We start from the raw sequence: 25,821 nt of genomic DNA on the forward strand, positions 1-25,821 counted from the left end.
ATGGCTTTTTGTGGCACAAATCTCAAGTCAAATTGAGCCAGATTGACTACCCACCTTGATAATCTGCCGTTGAGCGTTGCTTTCTCGAACAAGTATTTGAGAGGGTCCATCTTGGACACGACATGCACTGTATGAGTGAGCATGTAATGTCTTAGTTTCTGTGCGGCCCATACAAGTGCGAGACACAACTTCTCAAGTGGTGTGTAACGCGTCTCATATCCTTGAAGTTTCTTGCTCAAGTAATAGATTGCATTCTCCTTGCTTTCGATTTCTTGTGCTAGCATTGCCCCCATCGTTTCTCTTGTGACCGTAAGGTAGAGTCGAAAAGGGAAGTCAGGTATTGCTGGCTCTAGCACGGGTGGGTTTGCCAAATACTCTTTGATTTTGTCGAAAGCCTTTTGGAAATCATCATCCCATGTGACTGGGACATTCTTCTTAAGCTTCTTGAATATAGGTTCACATATCGCTGTGAGCTTTGATATGAACCTACTTATATACTGCAATCTTCCAATGAAGCCTCGAATCTCCTTCTCATTTTTAGGTGGTGGCATGCCCATGATCGCTTTTACTTTCGAAGGATCTATTTCAATCCCTCGAGAACTGATCACGTATCCAAGTAATTTCCCTGACGTGACTCCGAATGCACATTTTGCTGGATTTAATCTCATGTTGTACTTGCGGAGTCTTTCAAAGAACTTGCGAAGGGCAATAATATGGCCTGGGCGATCTTTAGACTTAACGATCATATCATCGACATAGACCTCCACCTCTTTGTGCATCATGTCATGTAACAATGTTGTAGCTGCTCTTTGGTAGGTGGCACCCGCGGTTTTCAACCCGAATGGCATTACCGTATAGCAATATGTACCCCATTGCGTGATGAATGTGGTTTTCTCCATGTCTTCTTCGGCCATCAATACCTAATTATATCCGGCGTAACCATCCATGAATGACATGAGTGCATGGTTTGCTGTATTATCGACCAGAATGTCAATGTGAGGTAGAGGGAACCCATCTTTTGGGCTTGCTTTATTGAGATCCCTGTAATCAACACACATTTTGACCCTTCCATCCTTCTTTGGAACCAGAACCACATTTGCTATCCATTCCGGAAACTTGGATACTCTGATGAAACCTGCGGCCAATTGCTTCCTAATTTCTTCCTTGATTTTGAGAGCCACATCTGGTTTCATTCGGCGCAGCTTTTGTTTGACAGGCTTCATACCTGGAATGAGTGGTATTGTATGCTGAGCTATATCCCTGTCAATTCCTGGCATATCTTGGTATGACCAAGCAAATACATGAACAAATTCACTAAGCAAGTTAATTAGCTCTTTGTGTTCATCTTGACTTAGTGTTAATCCAATTTTTACTTCTTTAACAGTCGTATCATTGGAAATGTTAACTGTTTCTGTATCTTCAATAAGTACTGTTTTATTTTCGTGTTCTTCCATTGCTTTTATTATTTCTTTGTCATTTTTATCATTAGCAAAGCAATATTAATCAGGGCTAGGGGAATGACACGCATCGTAAGCAAAGGTACTCATTTCATTGAATTCATTGGCTAATACATCAAGAGAGGCAAGGTCGGCTGTGACCTCACCAGAATTATTAGGACTAGAAAGAGAGGACTCAACAAGAGACTCACGGTTGAACTCTATAGCAGAAAGAGGGTCGGCCTCAGACTCTAAGGACTCGTCTACAGACTTAGACTCAGACTCGGACTTGGACTCAGACGATTCAGACTCATCAAACATAGGACCCTCGCCAGTGGTTATTTCCAACTTCTCTCCACTCGGCGTAGTGATCCTCAATGTCTTGTGCCATCCCCTTGAAATGTTGTCAGCTTGGACGATTAACTCGGAGGGGTCAAAATCCTTGTTTGCTATGACGGCTTGAACGAGCTTGGAGTTATCATTGCGGACCGTCTTGGACTCATTTTTCTCCATTCCAAAAAGAAGGCTGATTCCTAGATCATCAGAGTTCAGGCTAGCTGGCTTCTCGGTTGTGAAGAGCTCTTTGTTTTCGCCAACAAAGTCATAATTTGAGGAACACCTCGAATCCTGGTTCACGGATCCCATCATGGACGAACGGCTCAGGGAATTCATAGCATGGGAAGTCTTCCCCTTCTTTGATGTACTGGCCATTGAGGGTGAACGGATACGGATCCATGGCCATTTCCATCTTTGTGATTCGAGCGTTATTGCGAGCCTTCATCTTCAATGCAGCTCGTTTCAGATCTTCTTTTGTTGGCTTGAATCACAAGCCGAAGGTATCCTTCTTGAGCGCACCAGGATGGCCCCAAGATTCAGCCATTTTCTTCTTGAATCCAAGGGTCATTCCAGGGAAATGACCTTGCTTCTTCAGAATGGCATTGATACTGGTGTTTGAATAGGGATCGAAGTCGAGATGGCACTTTTCCTCCTCTTCGATCACGAGAACATCATCTAATGAAAACCCCCAAAGATCTTCATCTTCTTCATCATGTTCAACATGGACGATAGGAGTATCAATAACTTGAATGCGCATAGGAGAAGCATCGATAGTAATCGAAACCCCTCCAACTATGGCTTTCACTTTCTGGTGAAGCGATGACGGAATCGCCTTTAGCTCATGAAGCCAAGGGCGTCCTAACAACAGATTGAAATAGGCCTTAATGTCCACCACCTGAAATTTGGTGCGACGTTCAATAGCCCCAGTAGTTATATTCAGTATGATAGTACCCACGGCTTGACGGCGAGTATTATCATAAGTGCGAATCCCTTGAGTGGAGGGAGTCAGTTCTTCATTCTTTATGCCCAACTTCTTTGCAGTACGGAGTGGGCACATATTGATTGCTGAGCCATTATCAACTAGGCTCATGGGAACATTTATCTGCCTACACACCACAGTGAGGTGTAAGGCCTTATTATGTTGATCCCCTTCCGGGGGCAGATCCTTATCAGAAAACGAAATCAGATTACTAGTACTTGGTAACTCAGTAGTGAGAAAGTTGACTAGTCCTTGAGGAGTCATGTCATCATCAACTCCTATCTTCACCAGAGCATTCATCACATCCTTTCGTTGCTTGTGGGAAGTGGCCAAAAGCTTCCATAAATTCATCTTCACCTTGGTCTTTTGCAGTTGTTTGACCACATCGCTGTTCACAGGGTCGATGGGATCAACTATCGGATGTGATTGTGGTGGAGGTGGAGGTGAAAGTGGGTTAGGTTGTTGCAACCGTCCACTTCCAGTGAGAACCTTGACTTCAAAGTCCCCCCAAACATCTTCACTGGTTCTAAGAGATGAACAGGCTATGTCCTTGAGATAGACGTCTTCATCATCACTATCCCAAATTCCATTCACTTCTTCAGTACTTGAGATAAATACAACTTCCGGTAGAGGTTCATTCACAGGTTGAATGAGTATCGACGGATCAAAGGAGACTTCATCTCCCATGATAGCCAAAGCATCAGAAAGAGGACCTGTTTGAATGTTAGGCTTCTTGCCCCCTGGAGGAACAGGAAGTTGATTATCATCGATTAGATCTTGGATTGCATCCTTCAGCCTCCAACACTTCTCAGTATTATGACCCTTGCCTTGATGAAACTTGCAATAAGCATTGGGGTCATAGCTAGCGGTCCTATTCTCTGGCCGAGGTTCTGGAAATGGTCTGATTGGCATAATCAGTCCTTGACCATGCAAACGGTCTTAAGCAGCATCATAAGTCATTCCCAAAGGCGTGTAAACCCTCCTTTGCCTTTGGAATCTTTGAGGAGGAGCGTTAAGGGCCAGCACATCATTGATGTTGATATTGTTGGTAGCATTATTGGTCTTAGAAGCCGAAGAAGAAGGAGTGTCGTTCTTCTTGTTTTTCCAAGTGCTGTTGTTATTGTTGCTACCAACATACTTCATCAGTTCATCTTCGATATTGATTCCAATATCGTATACACCGTCAAAGGTACTCAGAGGCAGAAACTTCAAGTGTTTCTTGTACTTATGAGTCAGATTGGAAATGAACAAGCGAACGATTTCTTTCTCCTTGAGGGGATCCACCAGGAGCGTAGCTGTTTCCCTCCACCTGCTTAAGTAAGTGGTGAAGCCTTCATTCTCTTTCTGTTTGAGAATGGAGAGTTCACGTTCAGAAGTCTTGGCCTAGATGTTACACTTGTAACGATTCATGAAGCTTTCAGCAACATCTTCCCAAGTCGTGACATGTTTGGATTCCAAAGAATAGAACCACTGTTGACAGGCATGCTCTAAGGAAAGAGGGAACACCGTAGGGAAGAGTGTCACGTCTACTCCCTTAAGAGCCATAGTTGCAGAAAAAGCCTTCAAATGGAAAAGTGGATTATCAGTAGGCTTGAATTTGGGAATGTCAGCAGTGGAAAACTTCTCAGGAAGCTTGTCTCTTATAGACGAAGAGGCGACAGGCTGTTCCACATAAGTGAACTCTTCAGAAATCTTGCTCATCTGTTCCTTAATCTTGTCCATTGCGGCAGTAGTGACATTGTTCTGATTGTCTTGTTCTACAGTGCTAACTCTAGTGGTGAGTGTCTGCATCATGTCAGACAATCTTTCAATTGTCCAATTGAGGTTCTCAATGTCTTCCTTAGTGGCCATTGGTTGAAAGTAGACTGGAGATGGATCTTGTGGAGATGATTGAGGTGGTTTCCTTGTACGCCTCTTTGGTATAAGAGGTTGTTGAGGTATGGACTCGAACCGTAACAATCTACCCCTGCTTCTTGTCTAAGTACTGTGACACAGAAACAAACACACCTTTAATGACCAAACTTAACCTTAACCTATCCAGATTAAAGAAATTTTTTTTTTATAATTTTGAAACTCTACTTATTATTATTTTTTTTTTAAAAAAAAAACATGGGAGGATACCATCTGTAGGGAATATTTTCAAGCCTTTAAAAATCCCACTAGCTTGAACCCTACTGTGATCATACACTAAAGTACGGTGGCGTCCAAAAGGGAAGAAGATAGAGCAAAAGAGTCGCCAAGAAGTTTTTAAGGAACTTGTAAACCGTTCACTAGGTGAAGGTTACACCCACTAACGATCCAAGAGATCGTCAACTCCATAAGGTCATGAACCAAATAAGGGTTCGGGGATGAAGGTACAAATCCAACCTAAAAGAGATGGAACCTTCCCTAATAATAGGCCTCTACTTCATTTTGCTCGTATTCATGTGCGCTTTTTGACTAACATACAATCAATAAATTTAACCCTAAACCTGTTTAATCTATGTTGGTTGAATTTAATGCACAAATAAACTATTATTGGCGATCACTTGAATTTATAATCACAATTAACCTAACAAGATTATTAATTATCTTATTAAGCGTGAATGCAAATACCAATTCCCTTTAACCTGCAATAAAAGGTGATCAAGCAATAACGATATAAAATAATATGCATATCAAGCAACATAATCAATAATAATAATAATCAATCATAATAATAAATATTAGGAAGAACATAGGAAGCATCATACTTTTAATCATACTTGATATTAAAATTACCCTAGACATGATACTAAGAGTCAAAATAACATTCTAAGCATGATATCTAAATCATGAAACCAATTAAACCATCAAAGTACTTACTTGGATGCCTCGTACCTCTTTCTAATTACAAAATACACACGTTAGTAACTTCAAGGAAAATATTAATCAAAACAATTAAATTAAATAATTGAAAGAGATTTGGGACCAAACCATCAGAAATTAAAACCTTTCACGTCTAGGGCGAAGGCAACTTCGAATATGGCTAGGTGTTTCTAGATCTTGTGAATGCAGAATTTTGTGTGAAAAAAGTGAAGTATAGAAAAGAAAGAGAATAATCAAGAAAATCTTGATGAGAGTTGGTGAATGATTAAGAGAGAATTAGAGAATTAATGATTGCGAAAGAAAAATGATTGTTGATGAATTAAAACGGAGTTTTTAATACGATATTTATAGAGAAAAACATCCAAAAAAGATAATTTATCAAAACAGAGTATGAAGATCGAAAAAACCAACTTGGCGCCAGCCCTGGCTCATTGGCGCCAGGACCAGTGGCTAGCGCCAGGCGCCAATCCTGGTTCCAGGCACCGAGGCCTGGGGTTGGACGCCAAACCGAATTTTAACACGTTTTCGAAAATCTAATAATTTTACCGTACTTGAAGATAAAATAATATAATTTCAGTCGAAAATGCTATTTGATCTAATTAAAACTCTAAAGAGTCCTAATTGAATTAAGAATGATAAAACCTTCTAGAATGTTCTAGAAGACCAAAACCATTCCTAATTACATTAGGAATGATAAATCATATTAGGCCCTCCCCTAGATCATTGGGCCGTACTAAAAGCTCAAACCGGGCCCAGTTTAGTAAATTGGCCATAACTTCCTCAATATTCATCGGAATTGGGCTTATAATATATCGTTGGAAAGATCTTTGCAAGCCCCATCCAACTACACCACTATTGGACCCATATTATGGAGCAACCAAACTGGATTGGCTGTTTTCTTAAAATAAAGTTTTCAAAAACAGAGAGAAGAGAAAAGAAAAGAAATAAAACTTTCCGCAACACTAGACCTTTCCACACTTTCGTTTCATTCGATTATGATTCTACGTGAAAGGTACTGATCACTGGGTTTGGTTTTGGGGAGACACATTTGGGTGTCTACAGAAGCCCCCACTTTGACTGAGTTTGGAGAAACGCAAATTTCGAAAACGAAAGCCAAAGTATCGATAGGGACGGAGAATGATTCAGAACGTTCTGCGATCCTAAATCAATCTTATAACGCCGATACCTGCAAAACTAGCATTAGTTAAACAGATAAAAGAGTTAAGAAACGCGTATCTTGCACTATCGAGCACACGTCTCTGAAAGTAACCGATCTGTTTTGATGATCTCCTGCAAGCTAGAGAGACCATCCCGCTTGAAAACCGCTACGCCCGTAACTGCTTCCAAATTAGAAGATTGCTTCGCCCGAAACTATCCTCCTCTGCATTATTAATATTCCACGTCCAAGGGAATACCATCAAAGATTATTTCTCTTGAAACAATCCTCATCCGCATTGATAATATTCCACGTCCAAGGGAATACCATCAAAGATTATTTCTCTTGAAACAATCCTTAGTTTTTTGTGACAACCCTCCACAATCTAGGGAACGCCATCTTGCTGTTTGTTTTGACGATCTTCCGCAATCTAGGGAATGCCGTCGATCAATGTTGCTACATCTTGAGCCTTTTCTTGAATCATAGTGACAACCTTTCCAATCATAGCAAAAGTCATCGAAGACTGCCCATCTCTTGCTATCTTCTCAAATCTTGGGTGACAACCTCCACAATCTTAGCGAATGCCGTCGAAGACCGCCCATCTCGTGCTATCTTCTCAAATCTTGGGTGACAACCTCCACAATCTTAGCGAATGTCGTCGAAAATAACTTTACTTGAAGTCATCCTCAATTGTTGCGATAATATTCCGAAGAAAATTACCGAAGACCAACACTTGTCGATCTTTAAAGCTCGCTCGAACTTTGCTTCCGCTATGCCTGTACGTCGGCGCTTTCGTTGCTCTTGAACCTGTATGTCGGTGTCTTTTCTGCTTTTGAGCCAATGCCTAGGCGCTTTAAGCTAAGTGAGACGATCTTTCATCAGGTCGATCACTTATTGCAACTGTAATCAAACTGACTGCTTAATCATGTCAAATTTCTTTTAGGGGCTAACTGGCGTACCAAGGAACCCAAATTATATTGCAGAAGGCTAGCACAACCCCAACAGGTGGCTGGCTGCTTTGGCGTCGTTGAAAATCAATCAGCGCCAAGCATATGGCATTATCGCCAGGAACTGGAATTGGAGTTTGGCGCCAAGCACAGAATGTGACGCCAATTCCTGGGGACTAGCGCCAGCACGGATTCTTCTTTAAATTCAGTTTTCCGTTTTATTTCTTGCTTTGTTCGTCACGAACACTGCGATAGGGTCTTCCCTGTTCTGCTGCACCTGTATTTATTTTGACCATAGAACTTTTCTAATCTCTTTAATCATCTTAGGGTTGACCTAAGGCCTAACGTTGCTTGACTCATTGACTTGACACGACTCAAGGTATAAACTTGACTCGATGTGATTGACCGACTTGAGGTTGACTCGACTCAAAGTGTTTGACACATGTGTTAGACTCAAATCAAAGTGATGTGACACGACATGACTCAATGTGTACATGACTCGTGTGTGCATTATAATGTGATCGTGCGACTCGAAAAAATGCAAAAAAGAAAAAAATTTCCGTCATTTTTATGGAGGGTAATTTCTGTCATTTTTATGGAGGGCACCGACTTTCTCCCGAAAAAGAAAGACGCGAACAAGAATCGAAAGTGAAGTTTGAAGATGCATGTTGAATGAGCTTAGTCAAATGTTGTTTGATACTATCTCTCAAGGTTCAAGGATTAATCCATCCTAGCTATCTCAATGGTTGATTCAATGATGAAAGTATTTGGTCAACTTAGGCACGGAAGCTAAGCACTTCATACTTCGATACAATGATGATTATGATTGATGAGTGATGTGACAAGGCATGCTTCAGCGTTATGTTAAGATTTCATGACAAAGGGTTCTTAAGGGAAGTATATTTGGTCATGTGTCTATGCAGTGTGTGATAGTGACACTAAAGCTAGGTCGCAAGAGCTAAGTGTGTGGAGAGATATTATTTGTTAAAAGAGTCAAATGGTGGTGACTCTTAAGCTAGGTAAGCTAATGATGTAAGGATCAAGCCCCCAAGTCTAGCTCTAAGTAAATAGGGATGAGCATAGGAGATCCCTTGATATGATCATGGTGTAAGTGTGTGAATGTGAATATGAATGCATGTTTATTACGGCCGCACCTCAATGTGAGGTTGCCTACGTATCCGTTAGGAATCAGGCCGAACGTAGCTCTAGCCAAACCTCGCACAAGTGTGTATACCTCAAAAAGGTCTTTTTAAGGGTTGTAACGTGGTTAGGCTAAAGTTTTTATAAGAAGGGGATAAAGGTTCAAGACCCTAGATAAGCCCCCCAAGGTGTGCAACCTCGCTTTTGAATCTTTCAGTTTCTACTCTTTTTTTTAGCTCTCTTTTATCTTTTGCTTTAGCATCTATTTTATTTTTATAAGCGTGGGCAATCCCGATCATGTGGTCTATCACTCACTTGGCATTCATGTTTCTCAGGCACGGTACCAAGCACTCGATAAGAGACGCAATCTGAGACGTGTTCTTATCGAAGATATTTTCATATCAAAGACATTGGAACACTTGCCCTTTTGTACACTTTTATTTATTTTTGCTATTTTTTGAATTACTCAAGCTTTTTATGAAATTGAAAATTGCATAAGTTGCACACCATCCCATCCCAAGGTTAGATAGATGTAGGTTGAAAAAAGAAAGGTCTATCGTTAGACGAGGCTCAAAGTGGTTTATGAAGAAAGGATTATATAATTAAAGGGCGAAAGGAGATATGATGTGGCTACAAGGGGTGCCTCAAATCCTTAGTATACCTTGTGCTTAATTCGACATGGTTTTTTTTATTTTTTATTTTTTTTATTTTTTGCAATGCAATGTGATGATCATATGCAAGGAAATAAATGCTCATTTTATTAAAAAGGGAAAAAGGAAAAAATCCTATAAAATTAATCTAAAAGAAAAGAAAAGGTGCCTATGCTAGACTTATTGGGGAAAGAAAAGATGAAAAAGAAATAGAAAAAAAGAGGTCACGAAATCTTGTCGTTGTAGCTCGCCTCTTGTCTTGTGTCATTTGTTTCATCATCATCCAGTCTTCTTATTAACTGGAGGCATGGGAAGCTTGTTATTATCAATCAAATGTTGGATAGCCTCCTTTAGCTTCCAACAGCTCTCAGTAGTATGACCCCTACCTTGATGGTACTTGCAGTGTTCGTCTGGATTCCAACTGGAGGCATGGGAAGCTTGTTATTATCAATCAAATGTTGGATAACCTCCTTTAGCTTCCAACAGCTCTCAGTAGTATGACCCCTACCTTGATGGTACTTGCAGTGTTCGTCTGGATTCCAACTAGGCAATCTCTTTTCAGGTGCGGGATCTTGAATAGGTCCAATGGGAGTAATAAGTCCTATGGCATGGAGTCGATCGAAGGCAGTATCGTAACTCATCCCAATGGGGGTGAAGTCTTTCCTTAGTTTCTTCTTAGATCCTTGGTTATATATGGCTAAAACTTCATTGAGATCAAAGGTACTAACATTGTTACTAGAGTGGGCATTTTCGGAAGAAGAAGGATTGTCATTCTTCTTTCCTTTCCAGCCACCGTGGTTACTATTGTTAGTAGCTTTTTGCTTTGCAAGGTCATCTTCGATTTCAATTCCGATGTCATAAACGGCCTTGAAAGTATTCAAATTGTGTTGATATTTTAGGTGCTTCGAATACTTTTCTTGGAGATTCTTGATAAACATCTTCACAGATTCCTTTTCGGTGGGGACTTCAATCATCTTGGCGGAAGTTTCCCTCCACTTATTAAAGAAAGAAGTAAAGCCTTCATTTTCTTTTTGTCTTAGCATCTCAAGTTGTCTATGATCGGTTTCAACTTGGATATTGTACTTGTACCTATCAACGAAAGCGTTTTCTATCGATTCCCAGGTAGAGATTTTCTCCTTGTCAAGGGAGAAGAACCATTATTGGAAAACAGTTTCAAGAGATAGTGGGAACAGAGAGGGGAAAACCTTCTTATCGATACCCTTAATGGTCATTATAGTTTCAAAAGCTCTTAGATGGAAGTAAGGGTTATCTGTTGCCTTGAATTTTGGGATGTCGTTGGCATTGAACTTCTGGGGAAGAAGATCTTTGTCCACTGAGACCCCTTGTGATGTAAGCTCTTGAAACTTGTAATCGCTAGACAACTTGCTTAGGCTCTCTTGCATGAGGTCCATCTGTTGTAACTTCACGGGATCATCAACCTTGAGGATGAGTAGCTTCAGTGTTTCAGTCATGGTAACCAATTGGTTCCTAAGCTCATTGACTTCTTCTTGAGTTGCCATTATCTTCTTAGCCTTCCTCTTTTGACGAATCGGTTTATCAAAAAGCGAGACTTGAATAAAGAGGTTGTCCTTGATTAATCGCCCTTCTCTCCTCGACCAAGTACTGTAGAAAAGGAATTTGGGGATACTTATTGTAAATTATTTGACTCAAACTTTATTCAACATGTAATGGATGGAGGAGGTGAAGAAAGATGGAAGAATGTGAAGAAAGATTTAGATGGAGGGATATGAAGAATTAGGATTAGAATGTACCCCAACTCAAATGACGGAAAAGACCGACTTATGCTTGAACCTAAGACATGGCCATGGTGATGTGTACTCAAAGTGTGTGCTAAGACTAGTGAGTGTGGGTGACATGTTAAGACTCGTGTCATGACCATGTGGCTAGACTATGTGACCAAGACTCGATTAATGACTCGACAAGGTGTTATTGACAGCAGAAATAACCGAATTAATTAGCAAACTAGTTAATTAGACATTAGGTGATGACTCGACAAATAATCCGAAATGTCGGCCAAGCGACAGGACTGGCGTCACAATATGGTGGTTGGCGCCAGACCTTTTAGTAAATGTCTGGCGCTACACACCATACAGTGGCGCTACAGCTCAGATTTTGGCACCAATATTGGAGCCTCGGTCTGGGACTGTTTTCGGTATTATTAGTCAAGTGGGGTATGCCTAAAGTCGTACTAGGTCAATTCCGATTAAAAAGAAACTTTATTAACTCAAATTAGTTAATTAATTAATTAATTAGGCAAAGTTCTTTAAGTCATTAATTTTAATCTCAACACAAAACAGCTAACGGTTAAGAGAAACATAGAATATATATGCACAACAATTAATGCACAATTAGTCCAAGTAGGCACAATATGATGCAATGAGTTCGCAACCTAACCATGGCTCTAGTTCTCTAAAGTTCGGGATATGGTTTAGTCAAATAGGGTCCATGGTTAATTGTCCAGATGCACCGCGTAGAAGCCTAACCGTGAAGGGTTAACGGGTGTGGATAGAACACCGCGAGTTTTTAGAAAAAACTCACTTCCATGGTTTGGTGAACTCAACCTCTCAGATGTACCCTTTGTTGCCAGGAGCGTTCAATCGGGTAGATAGAGCATGAATTCCCAGAGGGTTATGTCCATATGTAGAACACATATGGGTTTCAGAAAAGTGAGAAATAATTCAATCAGGAAGTAGGATCGAGCAAAAAATACGAAAAACCGGTCGAAATTAGAACGCATATTGGGGGAAATTGGCGCCAGCAAACAGAGATTGGCGCCAACTTTTAACTGTAGCGCCTGGCGCCAATATTGGCGTCTGGCGCTACGGCTAAAAGTGTGGCGCCAAGCTCTGGCCCCTGACGCTACTTCCCACATGCCTCAGCAGCTTTCTGTGCTCAATAAAATCATCCAGTTTTGCGTGGTGTTATTTCAGTCCTAGTTGTGAAAGACGTTTCTCAAATTTCCTACGTGTAAAATCCTATGTTTTTGACTCATTACAGATGGTCTCTCCAATGAGAACCTTTTTATGCATATGACAATAATGTTAATCAAAATTACACAAATGAAATACTTAGAACTTTTCGAGTCTCATCCACTCATTCTAAATCTTTGCCGAAACAAATTCAGGAATTAAAATAGAAATCCTCCCCAGTGGAGTCGCCAAAAACTGTAGGGAATATTTTCAAGCCTTTAAAAATCCCACTACCTTGAACCCCACTGTGATCATACACTAAAGTACGGTGGCGTCCAAAAGGGAAGAAGATAGAGCAAAAGAGTCGCCAACAAGTTTTTAAGGAACTTTTAAACCGTTCACAAGGTGAAGGTTACACCCACTAACGATCCAAGAGATCGTCAACTCCATAAGGTCATGAACCAAATAAGGGTTCGGGGATGAAGGTACAAATCCAACCTAAAAGAGATTGAACCAGCCCTAATAATAGGGCTCTACTTTATTCTGCTCGTATTCATGTGCGCTTTTTGACTAACATACAATAAATAGATTTAACCCTAAACCTGTTTAATCTATGTTGATTAAATTTAATGCACAAATAAACTATTATTGGCGATCACTTGAATTTATAATCACAATTAACCTAGCAAGATTATTAATTATCTTATTAAGCGTGATTGCAAATACCAATTCCCTTTAACCTACAATAAAAGGTGATCAAGCAATAACGATATAAAATAATATGCATATCAAGCAACATAATCAATAATAATAATAATCAATCATAATAATAAATATTAGGAAGAACATAGGAAGCATCATACTTTTAATCATACTTGATATTAAAATTACCCTAGACATGATACTAGGAGTCAAAATAACAATCTAAGCATGATATCTACATCATGAAACCAATTAAACAATCAAAGTACTTACTTGGATGCCTCGTACCTCTTTCTAATTACAAAATACACACGTTAGTAACTTCAAAGAAAATAATAATCAAAACAATTAAATTAAATAATTAAAAGAGATTTGCCAAACCCTCAAAAATTAAAACCTTTCACGTCTAGGGCGAAGGCAACTTCGAATATGGCTAGGTGTTTCTAGATCTTGTGATTGCGGAATTTTGTGTGAAAAAAGTGAAGTATAGAAAAGAAAGAGAATAATCAAGAAAATCTTGATGAGAGTTGGTGAATGATTAAGAGAGAATTAGAGAATTAATAATTGCGAAAGAAAACTGATTGTTGATGAACTAAAACGGAGTTTTCAATACGATATTTATAGAGAAAAACATCCAAAAAAGATAATTTATCAAAACAGAGTCTGAAGATCGAAAAACCAACTTGGCGCCAGCCCTGGCTCATTGGCGCCAGAACCACTGGCTAGCGCCAGGCGCCAATGGCTGGCGTCTGGCGCCAATCCTGGTTCCAGGCGTCAAGGACTGGGGTTGGACGCCAAACCAAATTTTAACACGTTTTCGAAAATCTGATAATTTTACCGTACTTGAAGATAAAATAATATAATTTCAGTCGAAAATGCCATTTGATCTAATTAAAACTCTAAAGAGTCCTAATTGAATTAAGAATGATAAGACCTTCTAGAATGTTCTAGAAGACCAAAACCATTCCTAATTACATTAGGAATGATAAATCATATTAGGCCCTCCCCTAGATCATTGGGTCGTACTTAAAGCTCAAACCGGGCCCAGTTTAGTAAATTAGCCATAACTTCCTCAATATTCATCGGAATTGGGCTTATAATATATCGTTGGAAAGATCTTTGCAAGCCCCATCCAACTACACAACTATTGGACCCATATCATGGACCAACCAAACTGGATTGGCTGTTTTCTTAAAATAAAGTTTTCAAAAACAGAGAGAAGAGAAGAGAAAAGAAAAGAAAAGAAATAAAACTTTCCGCAACACTAGACCTTTCCACACTTTCGTTTCATTCGATTATGATTCGACGTGAAAGGTACTCATCACTGGGTTTGGTTTTGGGGAGACACATTTGGGTGTCTACACCATCCGACTTACTCCGAAAAAAAACGACACAAAACGAGACTTCCCTAAAATACGGTCAAAAAGTGGTGCATGACTAAAAAAAAAAAAGTGTGAACATAATACGTGAATGATTAGGTGAGGTTATAGACGCGTGTTTTGACCGTATAGCTAGACACGACACAAAACTGGACACAACATTCGCACAAAAATCGAGAAAAAAGACTGTCAGGACACTTTCCTGGGCACCGTGTCACGGTGCAGACTGTCGTGACACAGTGCAGTCTACCGTCAGACGGTAGACTTTCCCGTGTCACGGCACTGTTCACCGTGGCGCGGCAGAACATGCCATGACACGGTGCGCAGTTCCAGGTCAGTTTTGTGATTTTTTTTTCAGATTTTAATCGATTTTAGGTCCGTACTAATTACTATGTGAGAATAAAAACCCTCGGTCATGGGTTAAACAAAAAGAGCAAACACATGAGGGTTAGCACCAAACAACCACATAGCATTTAGGCACGATGATGTAGAAAAAGTTCGCAACCTAGAGTCGAGATCTATTTTCAACTATTGGTCAAGCTTTGGGTGTCAAAAGGGTACCATGGTTAAGAGTTTGGACGCGTTAGCAAGGCAGCCTCCCTTGAGGGTGTATACCAACGGGCGGCTTCGCGAGTTCGTAATGAAATCGAACTCGACTCCATGGTTTGGGTGGATTTAATAACTCGGATGAACCCTTATTGCCATGAGCGTTTTTGGGTCGATAGAGCTTAAATCCCCCGGGGCTAAGACGCATGTAGAACACAAACGTTTTTTCTGAAAAATCCCAAGGAAGTCGACTGTGAGAAAAGAAAATAAGCCTCCGGACTGATTTTAGGACTGCCGTGACACGACAGAAATTCCCGTGTCACGGTACTGTGCACCATCAGACGGTTCACTGTACCGTGACACGGTAGATTCTGCCGTGGCACGGCAGTCAGAAAATCTGACTGGTGCCCTGTTTTCCTTTGCGCATAATTAAGTTATCCAATTTTTCCTACGGGACAGACTTGAACGCGACGTTAAAACGTCTATGCAGATGCAAAAAATGCCAAATTAATCACAGGAATATTTTTTCAAGAATCTTTCAAGTCTCATCCACTCATCTTAATTAAATACCGATCACTCAAATCGATAATTAATTAAGAATCCTCCCCAGTGGATTCGCCAAATTGTAGGCATCGTTTGAAGTGCGCCTACGTTAAAAGCATGTGGTGAATATGCTTGGCACTCATAGGAAGTGGGAATTGACATAATACGATTAGGGACAAGGAAAGTAGGGAGCCGCTAAAAAGTTTTTAAGGAACTTGTAAACCGTTCACGGATCATAAAAGGCAACCACGAATAAGGGACAATGAAGGCAACAACGATTGACCCGTGAAGGTTACACCCCATTCATAATCCATGAGATTACTAACTCCATATGGTTCGGAACCACGAAAGGAGGATCGGGGATGACGGTACGAAGTGAGTCATGGAGTCACATTCGCCCGTATTGGCCTCTACTCGATTCTTATAGTGAAAAGCACTCCTGTGATCTCAAAGGCATACAAACAATAATCCAATTCGCTCCAAACTATTATTTAATTAAAATGGTTTAAGATTAATGCACACATAATTCTAAACTATCGTGATCACTTGAATTAAATAACAAGATTAAAAGGAACCTAAACCGGTTGTCCAAATTATCTTATTAGGCGTGATTTTCAATTACATATTCCCTTTAAACATGCAATATGGTGATCAATAAATATAACAGAACAACATTAATATTAAAACCAATTTAATCACAATTCCAACAACATAAAATCGTTAGAGAAATAATAGAAATAGAAGGAGCATGATCCTTACTTTGATTCTGTTTGTTTGAAACTACAAAATAATAAACGAGTTAGTAACTTCAAGGAAATAAATAAACAATAACTAAATTAAATTAAATTAAATAAAGTTGAATTTGGGGCCAAACCCTCAAACAGTTCTACCTTTCACGCCTTGGCTTAAGGACAGAACCTCGAGTAAAATATGGACTCCTTTGAGTGCTTGAAGAAGGAATTTTGAAATGAAAAGGGTAGGCTAGTGTTTAGGTCAATAGCATAGAAGAGAGAAAATAAAAATAATAAAATTCTCAGTGCCCCGTTCATCAGAAATGAGGGGGTATTTATAGGGAAAATGTGCTGAGGGAGCACACGGAACCCTAAAATGATAAAAACCCTAAAATAATATCCCGTGACACGGTCAGCCTGTACCGTGACACGGGAAGCTCCACCGTCAGACAGTACACTTTCCCGTGACACGGTACACTTTTGGAGTGACGCGGGAAATTTTCAGAAAACGGGATGAAAAACGCGTTAAGGGTTTACGCGGAAAGGACACGGAATGTCCCGTGTCACGGCATACCTCCCGTGTCACGGGAAGTCCCACCGTCAGACGGGAAGAGTTCCCGTGACACGGTGGTAGTCTGCCGTGGCGCGGGAAATTCCAGTCCATTTTCCGTCTAAATTCATTTTTAACCCTAATTTCTTTCGGCTGTTTTAAGTGCCGATTGATAATTTCGGGCCTTTTTCTGACTTTTATTATTCGGGCTATAATAAGAAAGTAATTAAATAAAAATAAATAAAGGGTTTGGGCCAATAATAAAACAATATAATAAAAAGGTTTGGGCTAGAATTAATTAATAAGTTTGGGTTGAAATTAAAACTATGCTTTTACCAAACACCAAGACTAATCCATGGATTGTTCAAAAATATGAATTTAATAAAATACGATTTTTTAAGCACTCTCGGGATTAAATACTAAACCCGACCAATAGTGGCGGTGAAAGGTTGTTCATCATCGGGTTTGGTTTTGGGGAGACATTTTTAAGTGTCTACAGTTGGACTCCCTTTATATGCAAGAACTGATATTGTGTTAATGATGCTGGACCCTTGTTGCATATGCTTCAGAGCATGCCTATACATACATACATGAAAATAAAACATTGATACTCACGAGTCGTGGCAGATTTGGCAGTGGCATCTATTTTATTCCAAATGAAACATGAATAATTACCATGGGAAAAAGGCATAATTTTCAGTTTTATTGTACTCTTTTATGTTTAACTCATATGCCTATGTTTTAACAGTTTCCTTAAGTAATAATTAAGCTGCAGTGAAGTCAATAGAAAACAAATATGAATGGTACCAAGTAGTAGCATTGTTTTCTTGATTTACCTGAAAAGTCATATTTTGTGAACTTTCTTCAATATGTAAAGGCTTTTTGATTAGTTCCATGATCATGAGTTAGTTGCAGAATTATGTGACAGATTGAGTTAATAAAATAAAGTTCTATCCGTTTCATTCCTCAAATTATTTTCTTTTAGTCCAATAAAAAAAATAAATCACTTATCATTATCACAATGCATTCATTCTGACAACATTGCTGTCAAAGTAATGATTTTCAGCTGTTAATAAAATATAAGTACTTAATTTATGCTAGGGATTTTGAGCTAGATTATATGTGATGAGGTTTATGCAAATCAAATAGTCTTTAGCAGCTGCTGAATGTCTGAGAGTTTAAATGTCATCCCAACTTTGCTTTGACTGTCCTGTATTGTATCCTTCATTAATCACTCTGTCCAACATAATTGTCTGTTTTTTGCTTTTTATTAATGCAAATTGTAATTAATTAATATTGGAGATTTAACCAATTAGGCTATGGAATAATGGTTTGATGGTAATGAGGAAAAAAATTTATTTGGCAAACTAACTTTTTTTACTAAAGAGGAACAGTTTTAGATTAACTAAATTAAAGCTTCTTGTTGACTTCTTTGATTCAAAATTGTATGTTAAAGTGGCTATAGACCCCATAAGTTAGACCAACTTTTGGATAGCAAGACATATCTTTTGTGGTTTCAGGCTTGCAGCTTTCAGATGCAACCCTAAAGTGATTATTACATAATCTTAGTAAATTAGTGATGTTTAAGTGTTAGGATTTTAGCTGTTTTAATTGAAAGGAAATGTTGGGTTTGTTTCTTGCTTTAGCATATGAAGTTATGGATTTTATTACTCCAACTTTTATGCTCTTCACTGCAGTAAATGTGATTTTATGCATAATTGCAGTAAGCACAAAAAAGATTGACAATTCGAAAGCTTGCCTGAAATGTATTCATCCATGCTCCAATTGTAGCAGCAACACGAGGAACAGGCCTTTTATGCATGGCAAGCAATTTTAGAGCATCTGTTTGTGTTTGTTTGTGTTCATCCCGCTTGTATGCTTACCTGATGTTCTGAATCACAGAGTGAATTATTACTGTGCTTGTTTGTGTTCATCCCACTTGTATGCTTATATGTAAAGAAGTACAGGAGGATATTGTGCATACGCATACTGGGAACAAGTAGCAGGCTGCAGTTTGCTCTGTTGTCCAGTGTTGTGATAGGTGGGAACTGAAGGCTGCTGAAGCTAAAGCAAAGCTATCTGGTGGGGTTTACAGCTTGCTAGAGAGGTTGGGTTGATGAAAATAATCATTGATGAAATTCTAGTTCGTTCCATTTCATCATTGATGATATTATTGATTTAGCTATTTTTATTTATCTATATAATTTCTGCCTAAATGGGGTTCCTAACAAAAAAATCAAGATTGCAGTGTGGCTTCCAGAGAATGATCAAGCCTCATAAAAGCTTGTTTATTCGAACTCAGGTATTGTTTTGATATATGAATTTCGGTATTCTTATATCTGATATCTTTTATTTGAATTGTGTAGAGAGGATTTATAGTGCCGGAAGAACGTAGAAATTATGTATTAAGGAGAGCTTCAATCCGCTGGAGAGCTTTCAAGGCCAGATTAAGAAAGAATTGGATGTACGACACCAAGGGAGTAAATCCAAATGTGATTATAAAGAAGCCACCTTCGATATATCCATTTATAACACAAGATGATTGGACCAAATTCATTAAAACATATACTGATGATGAGTTTAAGGTAATCTTTGAATTATAGCCCATAGCTAATCATAGTTGTGAAAAAACCTTTGAAAACTGGGAATTCATTGTTTATACATTATTATATTGAAAGGAACTAAGTGACAACAATCGAGAGAGGGCAAAAATGAATACTTCAAGATATCGAGGAGGTCGAAAAGGGTACTTGTATTATGAACAAGAGATTGTAAGTTTAGAAATGATTATTTTCTATTTTTTGTTGATTTTTTTAAGGAATAACATTAAATAATAAATTAAGGGATGACTTTTAGTTGTTAAATGGCATTGTGTTATTTGTATTGTCAGGCTGCTGAACTTCAGAAACAAGGAGTGCAAGTTAGAGACGTGCCTCGACATTTGGTTTGGATAAGAGATCATTCCAGACAAAAAGATGGTGCAATGACCTCTGACAATCCTGCTGATTTTGAAATAGCTCAAACAATTGTGAGTTTGTTTCTACTTTTGAATAAAATAAATTATTTGGCTATAATAGATTACACTGCCTTAATTAGGTTGCTTATTATTGATGTCAGAAAGCATTAGAGGCTCAACAAATCCAAGGAGAAATTGAGGCCACTGGCCGGAATGATATCCTAGCGAGAGCATTAAAGAATCCTGAACATGGAGGTTGTGTTAGGGGCGCTGGGTCGGGTGTTACAAATAAGCTGTACTTTGGTTACAACAAACCAACACCACAAAGTCAATTGCAATCAGATCTTAAGTGTCTCAAATAAAAACTAGAAAATGTGGTTAACACACAAAATTTGTTGTTGTCTTACTTAATGTCAAGTGGTCAGGTTAACGCGGAGCAATTGAAAGAACTTGGTGGTGAACAGTTAGATGATCATTTAGATGTCTTTGGCTCCGAAGTTGACCAAGGGGTTCGAGGTTTCAACTTCCAACAGTAGAATGTTGAAGAGTTTGAGGTTCAACCCGAGCCATACCTTGTTGTGTGGCTTAAGGAGGGATATGTGCCAGAAAATGAGAATTTGGAAACGCATGTACTCAATAATGAACAAGACATTACAAGCCCACCATTTCCACAGGTAACATTATTTCCTAATACTTATGTGTTTGATGTAAGTACATATATCCTAGATTCTTCTGATGGTGTTAAATTATAGACTACTACATCTTATCAATCCACAAAAGTTTTATTAATACCATAATCCATATTTAGGGAGTTGATAGTCTTTGTTCCATGGCAATTAAGAGTGACAAAAGGGTCGATATAGTTGCTATTGGAGAAGTGTATGTTGGGATGGAAGGAGAAGTTGTCAAGCATCATTTCAAGCCTGTCTCAAGTGGTCATTATCGAGTTTGTGTTAAAGAAGAAATCAACCCAAATGCACCTTTACCATGTCCTGAAGGGGAGATAAGATTCATTTGTCAAACTTTAAATTATTATTTAATATGGCCTTCTCACTTGGTTTTTCCTATAAAGAAGGTAAAATTCAGTTTTAAATTATAATTATCTGTCACATTATATAATACGATCATCTTTTTTTTTTTGCTGATTTTTTTTCCTGTGATTATATGACAAGGCTGATAAGCAAGTCCCTAAATAAATCGCTGCACCATCTCCACACTCGCCATCATCACATTCATCATGCACTCGAAAGTACACAATAACTCATGCTGATAAGTTGAAGTTGACTTCTAATTTGGTTCGAGTATTTAAGGATGTGGCTATTGCAATGAAAACGAGCGGTAAAACCAAAACTTTTACAGCTTTGGATAGAGTGTTTCAAAATGAGCAATGTATTACCCTTGATTATGAAGACATGCTTGAATGGTGCTTCCAAAGAGAGATAAAATCGTCACACATGTCAATTTTAATGATGTAAGTGTTGTATCCTTTGCCATTTCTATTTTAAATTTATAACGCTTTTTTATTAATGAGCTAATAAATAAATGGATAAGCATAGAGGTATTTGAATCTTTAATTTAATTTTACAATGCTTAGTACATAATATATGTACTAAAATTATATATAACTAGGAGTTTGATTTAACCCTCCCCCTTTTTTTTGTTTGGATTAGTGTCCTCGTCAAGCTACTGGCTCTAGTGATAGTGGATATTACGTTTGTCGCTACATGATTGAGACAATTGAATATAGGGAAATGATCCTCCCCAACAAGGTACGACATTTAGTTTTAATGTATTTTGAGTAGCTGATGCACACATCTGACTATACTCTCTAAAATTTGTAGATTTTGCACAATTATGCTCTCTAAAATTACTGTTAGGCCCTACAATGGTGGGTCTAGGGTTGTTTTGAGATTTTATTTGTTGGGTTTTGATGGGAAATTTGTGAATGTACCTCAGGTTGTTTGTAGTCAAAATGGGGTTAGTTTTGATAGGAAATTGGGTGTGATTGTTGGTGTAAGTCATTGGATGAAGGTTATGATTTCTAGGTCAATTAATTATTTGGCTTTATACTCAGCTTTAGGGGGGAAAGTATGGGTTTTTGGGGTGAAATTGATTGGGGATGGGAGGAGTTTGAGGTTAGTGAAGTGTGCTGTGATTGATTGTAGATTCCAAATTTCGTCGATTTGCCTTTCGTTTGGGTTTTTTATCTTGGGGGAGATGAGAGGGGTTCGGGTTTTTCCATTGCGTGTATTGGTGAAAGGGAAGGTTGGGAGTAAAAGGAGGTTAACAGTTGCGAGAGGGAAGGGTGAGAATTCGAATGCTGAGGAGCGGGAGGTTAGTGTGAAAGCCGAGGGGCGGAATTCCACTATGCCGAATGGGGATTTTACAGACCACTCAGGTACTGCAAGTACTGACCCTTTAGCAGCAGCAGCAGGTTCAGACTTTCTAAAAGGGTATAGTTTCTTCGCAGCAGCAACAATTAGTTATGTTACATCATTAAGCACTAATCCAATACCGCCTTTGGACTGTGGAAGTGTGTACAAAACCTCTTCAAAACCGTCGTCTTTCCAGTACACTTTAGGCTTATACGAGGTAACGTGTGCATTTGATAGTTGCAGCTTTAATGTATCAGTGGCAGTATATGATGAGGTGAGATAGAGGATTTTCATCCTCTGTTTTTTTTTTTTTTTTCAAAGGGATTTTCTCATAAGTGGGAGTGGGACACCCATTTTTTGGCTTCATTTTCGTAGCTTTAATGTATCAGTGGCAGTAGATGTGCACTTTAAATCAATAAAGATATTGATTGTATCAGTGGCAGTAGGTATATTTAGCTAATTGCTTATTTGTTTTAACTAGTAGAGTTTGGTTATATTAAATAGAACTTGTGTCTTAATGCTAAGCTAGTTAACACGAATAGTAGTGCTAATGGAATTCAATTATAACTGTAATGATATTGATGGCACATAAAGAGATCAAATTGTTATTATTATTTGAAATTTGTTACTTCTTTGTATTCCGAATCTTTGTTGTTGCTATACTTCATGAGATATTGTGTAAATGCTTACAGGATCTGTTACTCTTGCTTGTTTGGTTGTGCCTTGTTGGCAACTTCAGATATATACCTATGCTGTTGAGTGAGGCTTATATGTTATCCATGCCCCATAATGACACTCTATTTTGAACTAATATATTATTAACTAATATGTATGTATTTTACATTGTTTTGTAGTATTTTAAGCAAGTTCCTCATACATATTCTCAACAAATGATTGACGAGCTTAGGGAAAGGTGGATTTCATATGTTACTGGATACCATCAACCAAATGACGACGACGATGATTTATGTGAATTGTAGATCAATATGGTATTGGTATATTTTGGGACATCAATTCTTTTTTAAAATCAACATTAACTAGAAAGTTTTTGATATTTAACTCACGTATTTGTTTGTATAGAACAAATTTTGTATGAATGATTCAATTTAATTGTGGTTGGATGTTTTAAATTATATATATGAAGTATATTTTGATGGCTTTCGTCGTATCTGGAAATATTTTTGTTAACTTTATTATACAGAAAGTTATATTTCACGTACAGGATCTTGGATTTTTTTCACATAGGAAATGTGAAGATTTTCTTACAGGATATATAAATTTACAAGATATAAAACAAGAATACAGGTCTAAAATGAAATACAAAAATAATTCAGATTATTACAATATATGAATAATACGGTATAAAATACATAGAGGGGTAATTCGAATAATTAAATACATATGGCCGGATTTTAAAAAAAAAAACATTAGAGAACTGTTACCTAACTTAACCGTTCTCTATTGTAATGCAATATAGAACGGTTAAGTGGCCTAAACCGTTCTGTATTCCTTCCTTAGTGTACGAATTTAAGAAGGGAAAAGAGAACGGTTGTGACTAACAACCGTTCTCTATTTGTTATTATATAAACTTCCTACACGACCCGTTCTCTATATTTTATACATTGCTTAGAAGAAGAACGCCCCTAAGGCAATCTATAAAGCCTATTATAACAGTTCTCTAAGGCCTTTTTTGTAGTAGTGAATTTTGACCAGTTTTTAGCACTGTTTGCTCGATCCTACTTCCTGATTAAGTTTTTCTCACTTTTCTAAAACCCATATGTGTTATACATATGGACATAACCCTGTGGGAATTCATGTTCCATCTACCTGATTGAACGCTCTGAGCAACAAAGGGTACATCCGAGAATATTAAATTCACCAAACCATGGAAACGAGTTTTTCTCTATAAATAGCAATCTAAAAACTTCGTTTTCATTCATCAATTCTCATCAATCCTTCTCATCTAATTCTCATCAACTCTCATCAAGAATTTCTTGATTCTCTCTCCCTTTTTCTAAGCCAACCCTTTTACAAACAAATTTCCTCATACATCAGCACTAGACACACCTAGCCAAGTTCGAAGTTGCCTTCGCCCTATACGTGAAAGGTTTTAATTTCTGAGGGTTTGGTCCCAAATCTCTATTTCAATTATTTAATTTAATTGTTTTGATTTTATATTTTTCTTGAAGTTACTAACGTGTGTATTGTGTTATTAGAAAGAGATACGAGACATCCAAGTAAGTGCTTTAATTGATTTATTGATTTTATGATGTCGAAATCATGTCTAGGTTGTTATTATGATTCCTAATGTCATGTTAGAGCATTTTGATTTTCCTAGTATCATGTTAGGATGTTTTATTGATTCCTAGTATTATGTTTAGGGAAAAGGTTATAATTTCAAATATGACAATTATGATTTCTATGATGCTTCCTATTTTCTTTCTAATATTCATGATAGTATCATGTTAGGGCTAAAGCTTTGATTTTTAATGCTTAGTGACATGCTAGGGTTTGTTATTAATCTTGTTATTATCATGCCTAGGATCTTGCTATTATTATGCTTTAACATGATTATTTTTATAATTATGATTATAATTTTATGATTATTATTGTTATGATTATTATTATGTTGCTTGATATATTATATTTATTGTTATTGCTTGATCACGCCTTTTATGCATGTTTGAAGGGAATTTGTACTTGTAATCACGCTTAATAAGATAATTAATAATCTTGTTTAGGGTAAATATGATTATTATTCAAGTGATCGCCAATAATAGATTTATTTGTGCATTAATATTCAACCAACATAGATAAACAGTTTTAGGGTAAACCTAATGATTGCATGTTAGTCAGAAAGTGCACATGAATACGATCAAAATAAAGTAGAGGCCTATTATTAGGGCAGGTTCAATCTCTTTTAGGTTGGATTTGTACCTTCATCCCCGAACTACCAGTCATGGTTCCAGACCTATTGGAGTTAACGATCTCCTGGATCGTTAAGGGGTGTAACCTTCACCTCGTGAACAGTTTACAAGTTCCTAAAACTTGTTGGCGACTCTTTTGCTCTATCTTCTTTCCCTTTGGACGCCACCGTACTTAAGTGTATGATCATAGTGGGGTTCAAGCTAGGGGTAATGCTTGAAATAATCCCTACAGTAACCACAAGAGTAGGTTGTATTCATGACTCAAGTAATCCCTCTAGCTTGAGAGAGTAGTTGGGTGCCTTAGTTGACTTCCCCTAATTTATCCCCAAATTGCTATGTTTTGTATGTTAAATTGTAGTTTGTGAATGACTTAATTGGTGGATACCTTCCCTAGATCCTTTTTATTATTGTTTTTAGTTTTTCTTAATAACTCAAAACCCAAAAAGACTTAACTTAGCTTATCACAAATCGATACTTATTAGTGCTCCCCTTAGTCCTTGTGGGATCGACCCTTACTTGCCCTTTCTATCCATTAGAGAGACCAACTTAGGTTTTTTATCTCTGGTAGGCTCGACGACGACCTATCAAATTTTGGCGCCGTTGCCGGGGACTTCGATTGACATTGGCTAAGTATTGATTAGATGAGTCTAGGTCTTTGTACATTTTTTTATTTCTTCTCTTTTTATTTATT

General features: G+C 38.0%; 2 protein-coding genes across 2 annotated transcripts; both read left to right on the top strand.

Annotated features, from left to right (window-relative positions):
• Nucleotides 1-19,583: 19,583 nt before the first annotated feature.
• Nucleotides 19,584-20,364, top strand: LOC110724069. The gene is made up of 4 exons (XM_021903467.1): nt 19,584-19,643; nt 19,763-19,900; nt 19,990-20,123; nt 20,247-20,364. Exons 1-4 carry the CDS (start codon nt 19,584-19,586, stop codon nt 20,362-20,364), a joined length of 450 nt encoding a protein of 149 aa, XP_021759159.1.
• Nucleotides 20,365-21,651: 1,287 nt separating this feature from the next.
• LOC110724023 lies at nt 21,652-23,208 on the top strand. Its single transcript, XM_021903427.1, has 2 exons — nt 21,652-22,477; nt 23,058-23,208. The coding sequence occupies exons 1-2, from the start codon at nt 21,683-21,685 to the stop codon at nt 23,181-23,183; spliced, it is 921 nt and encodes a 306-aa protein (XP_021759119.1). The 5' UTR covers nt 21,652-21,682; the 3' UTR covers nt 23,184-23,208.
• The last annotated feature ends 2,613 nt before the right edge of the window (nt 23,209-25,821 follow it).

Source organism: Chenopodium quinoa, unplaced genomic scaffold, assembly GCF_001683475.1.
Source record: "Chenopodium quinoa cultivar QQ74 unplaced genomic scaffold, ASM168347v1, whole genome shotgun sequence".
In the NCBI taxonomy this organism is placed as follows: domain Eukaryota; kingdom Viridiplantae; phylum Streptophyta; class Magnoliopsida; order Caryophyllales; family Amaranthaceae; genus Chenopodium; species Chenopodium quinoa.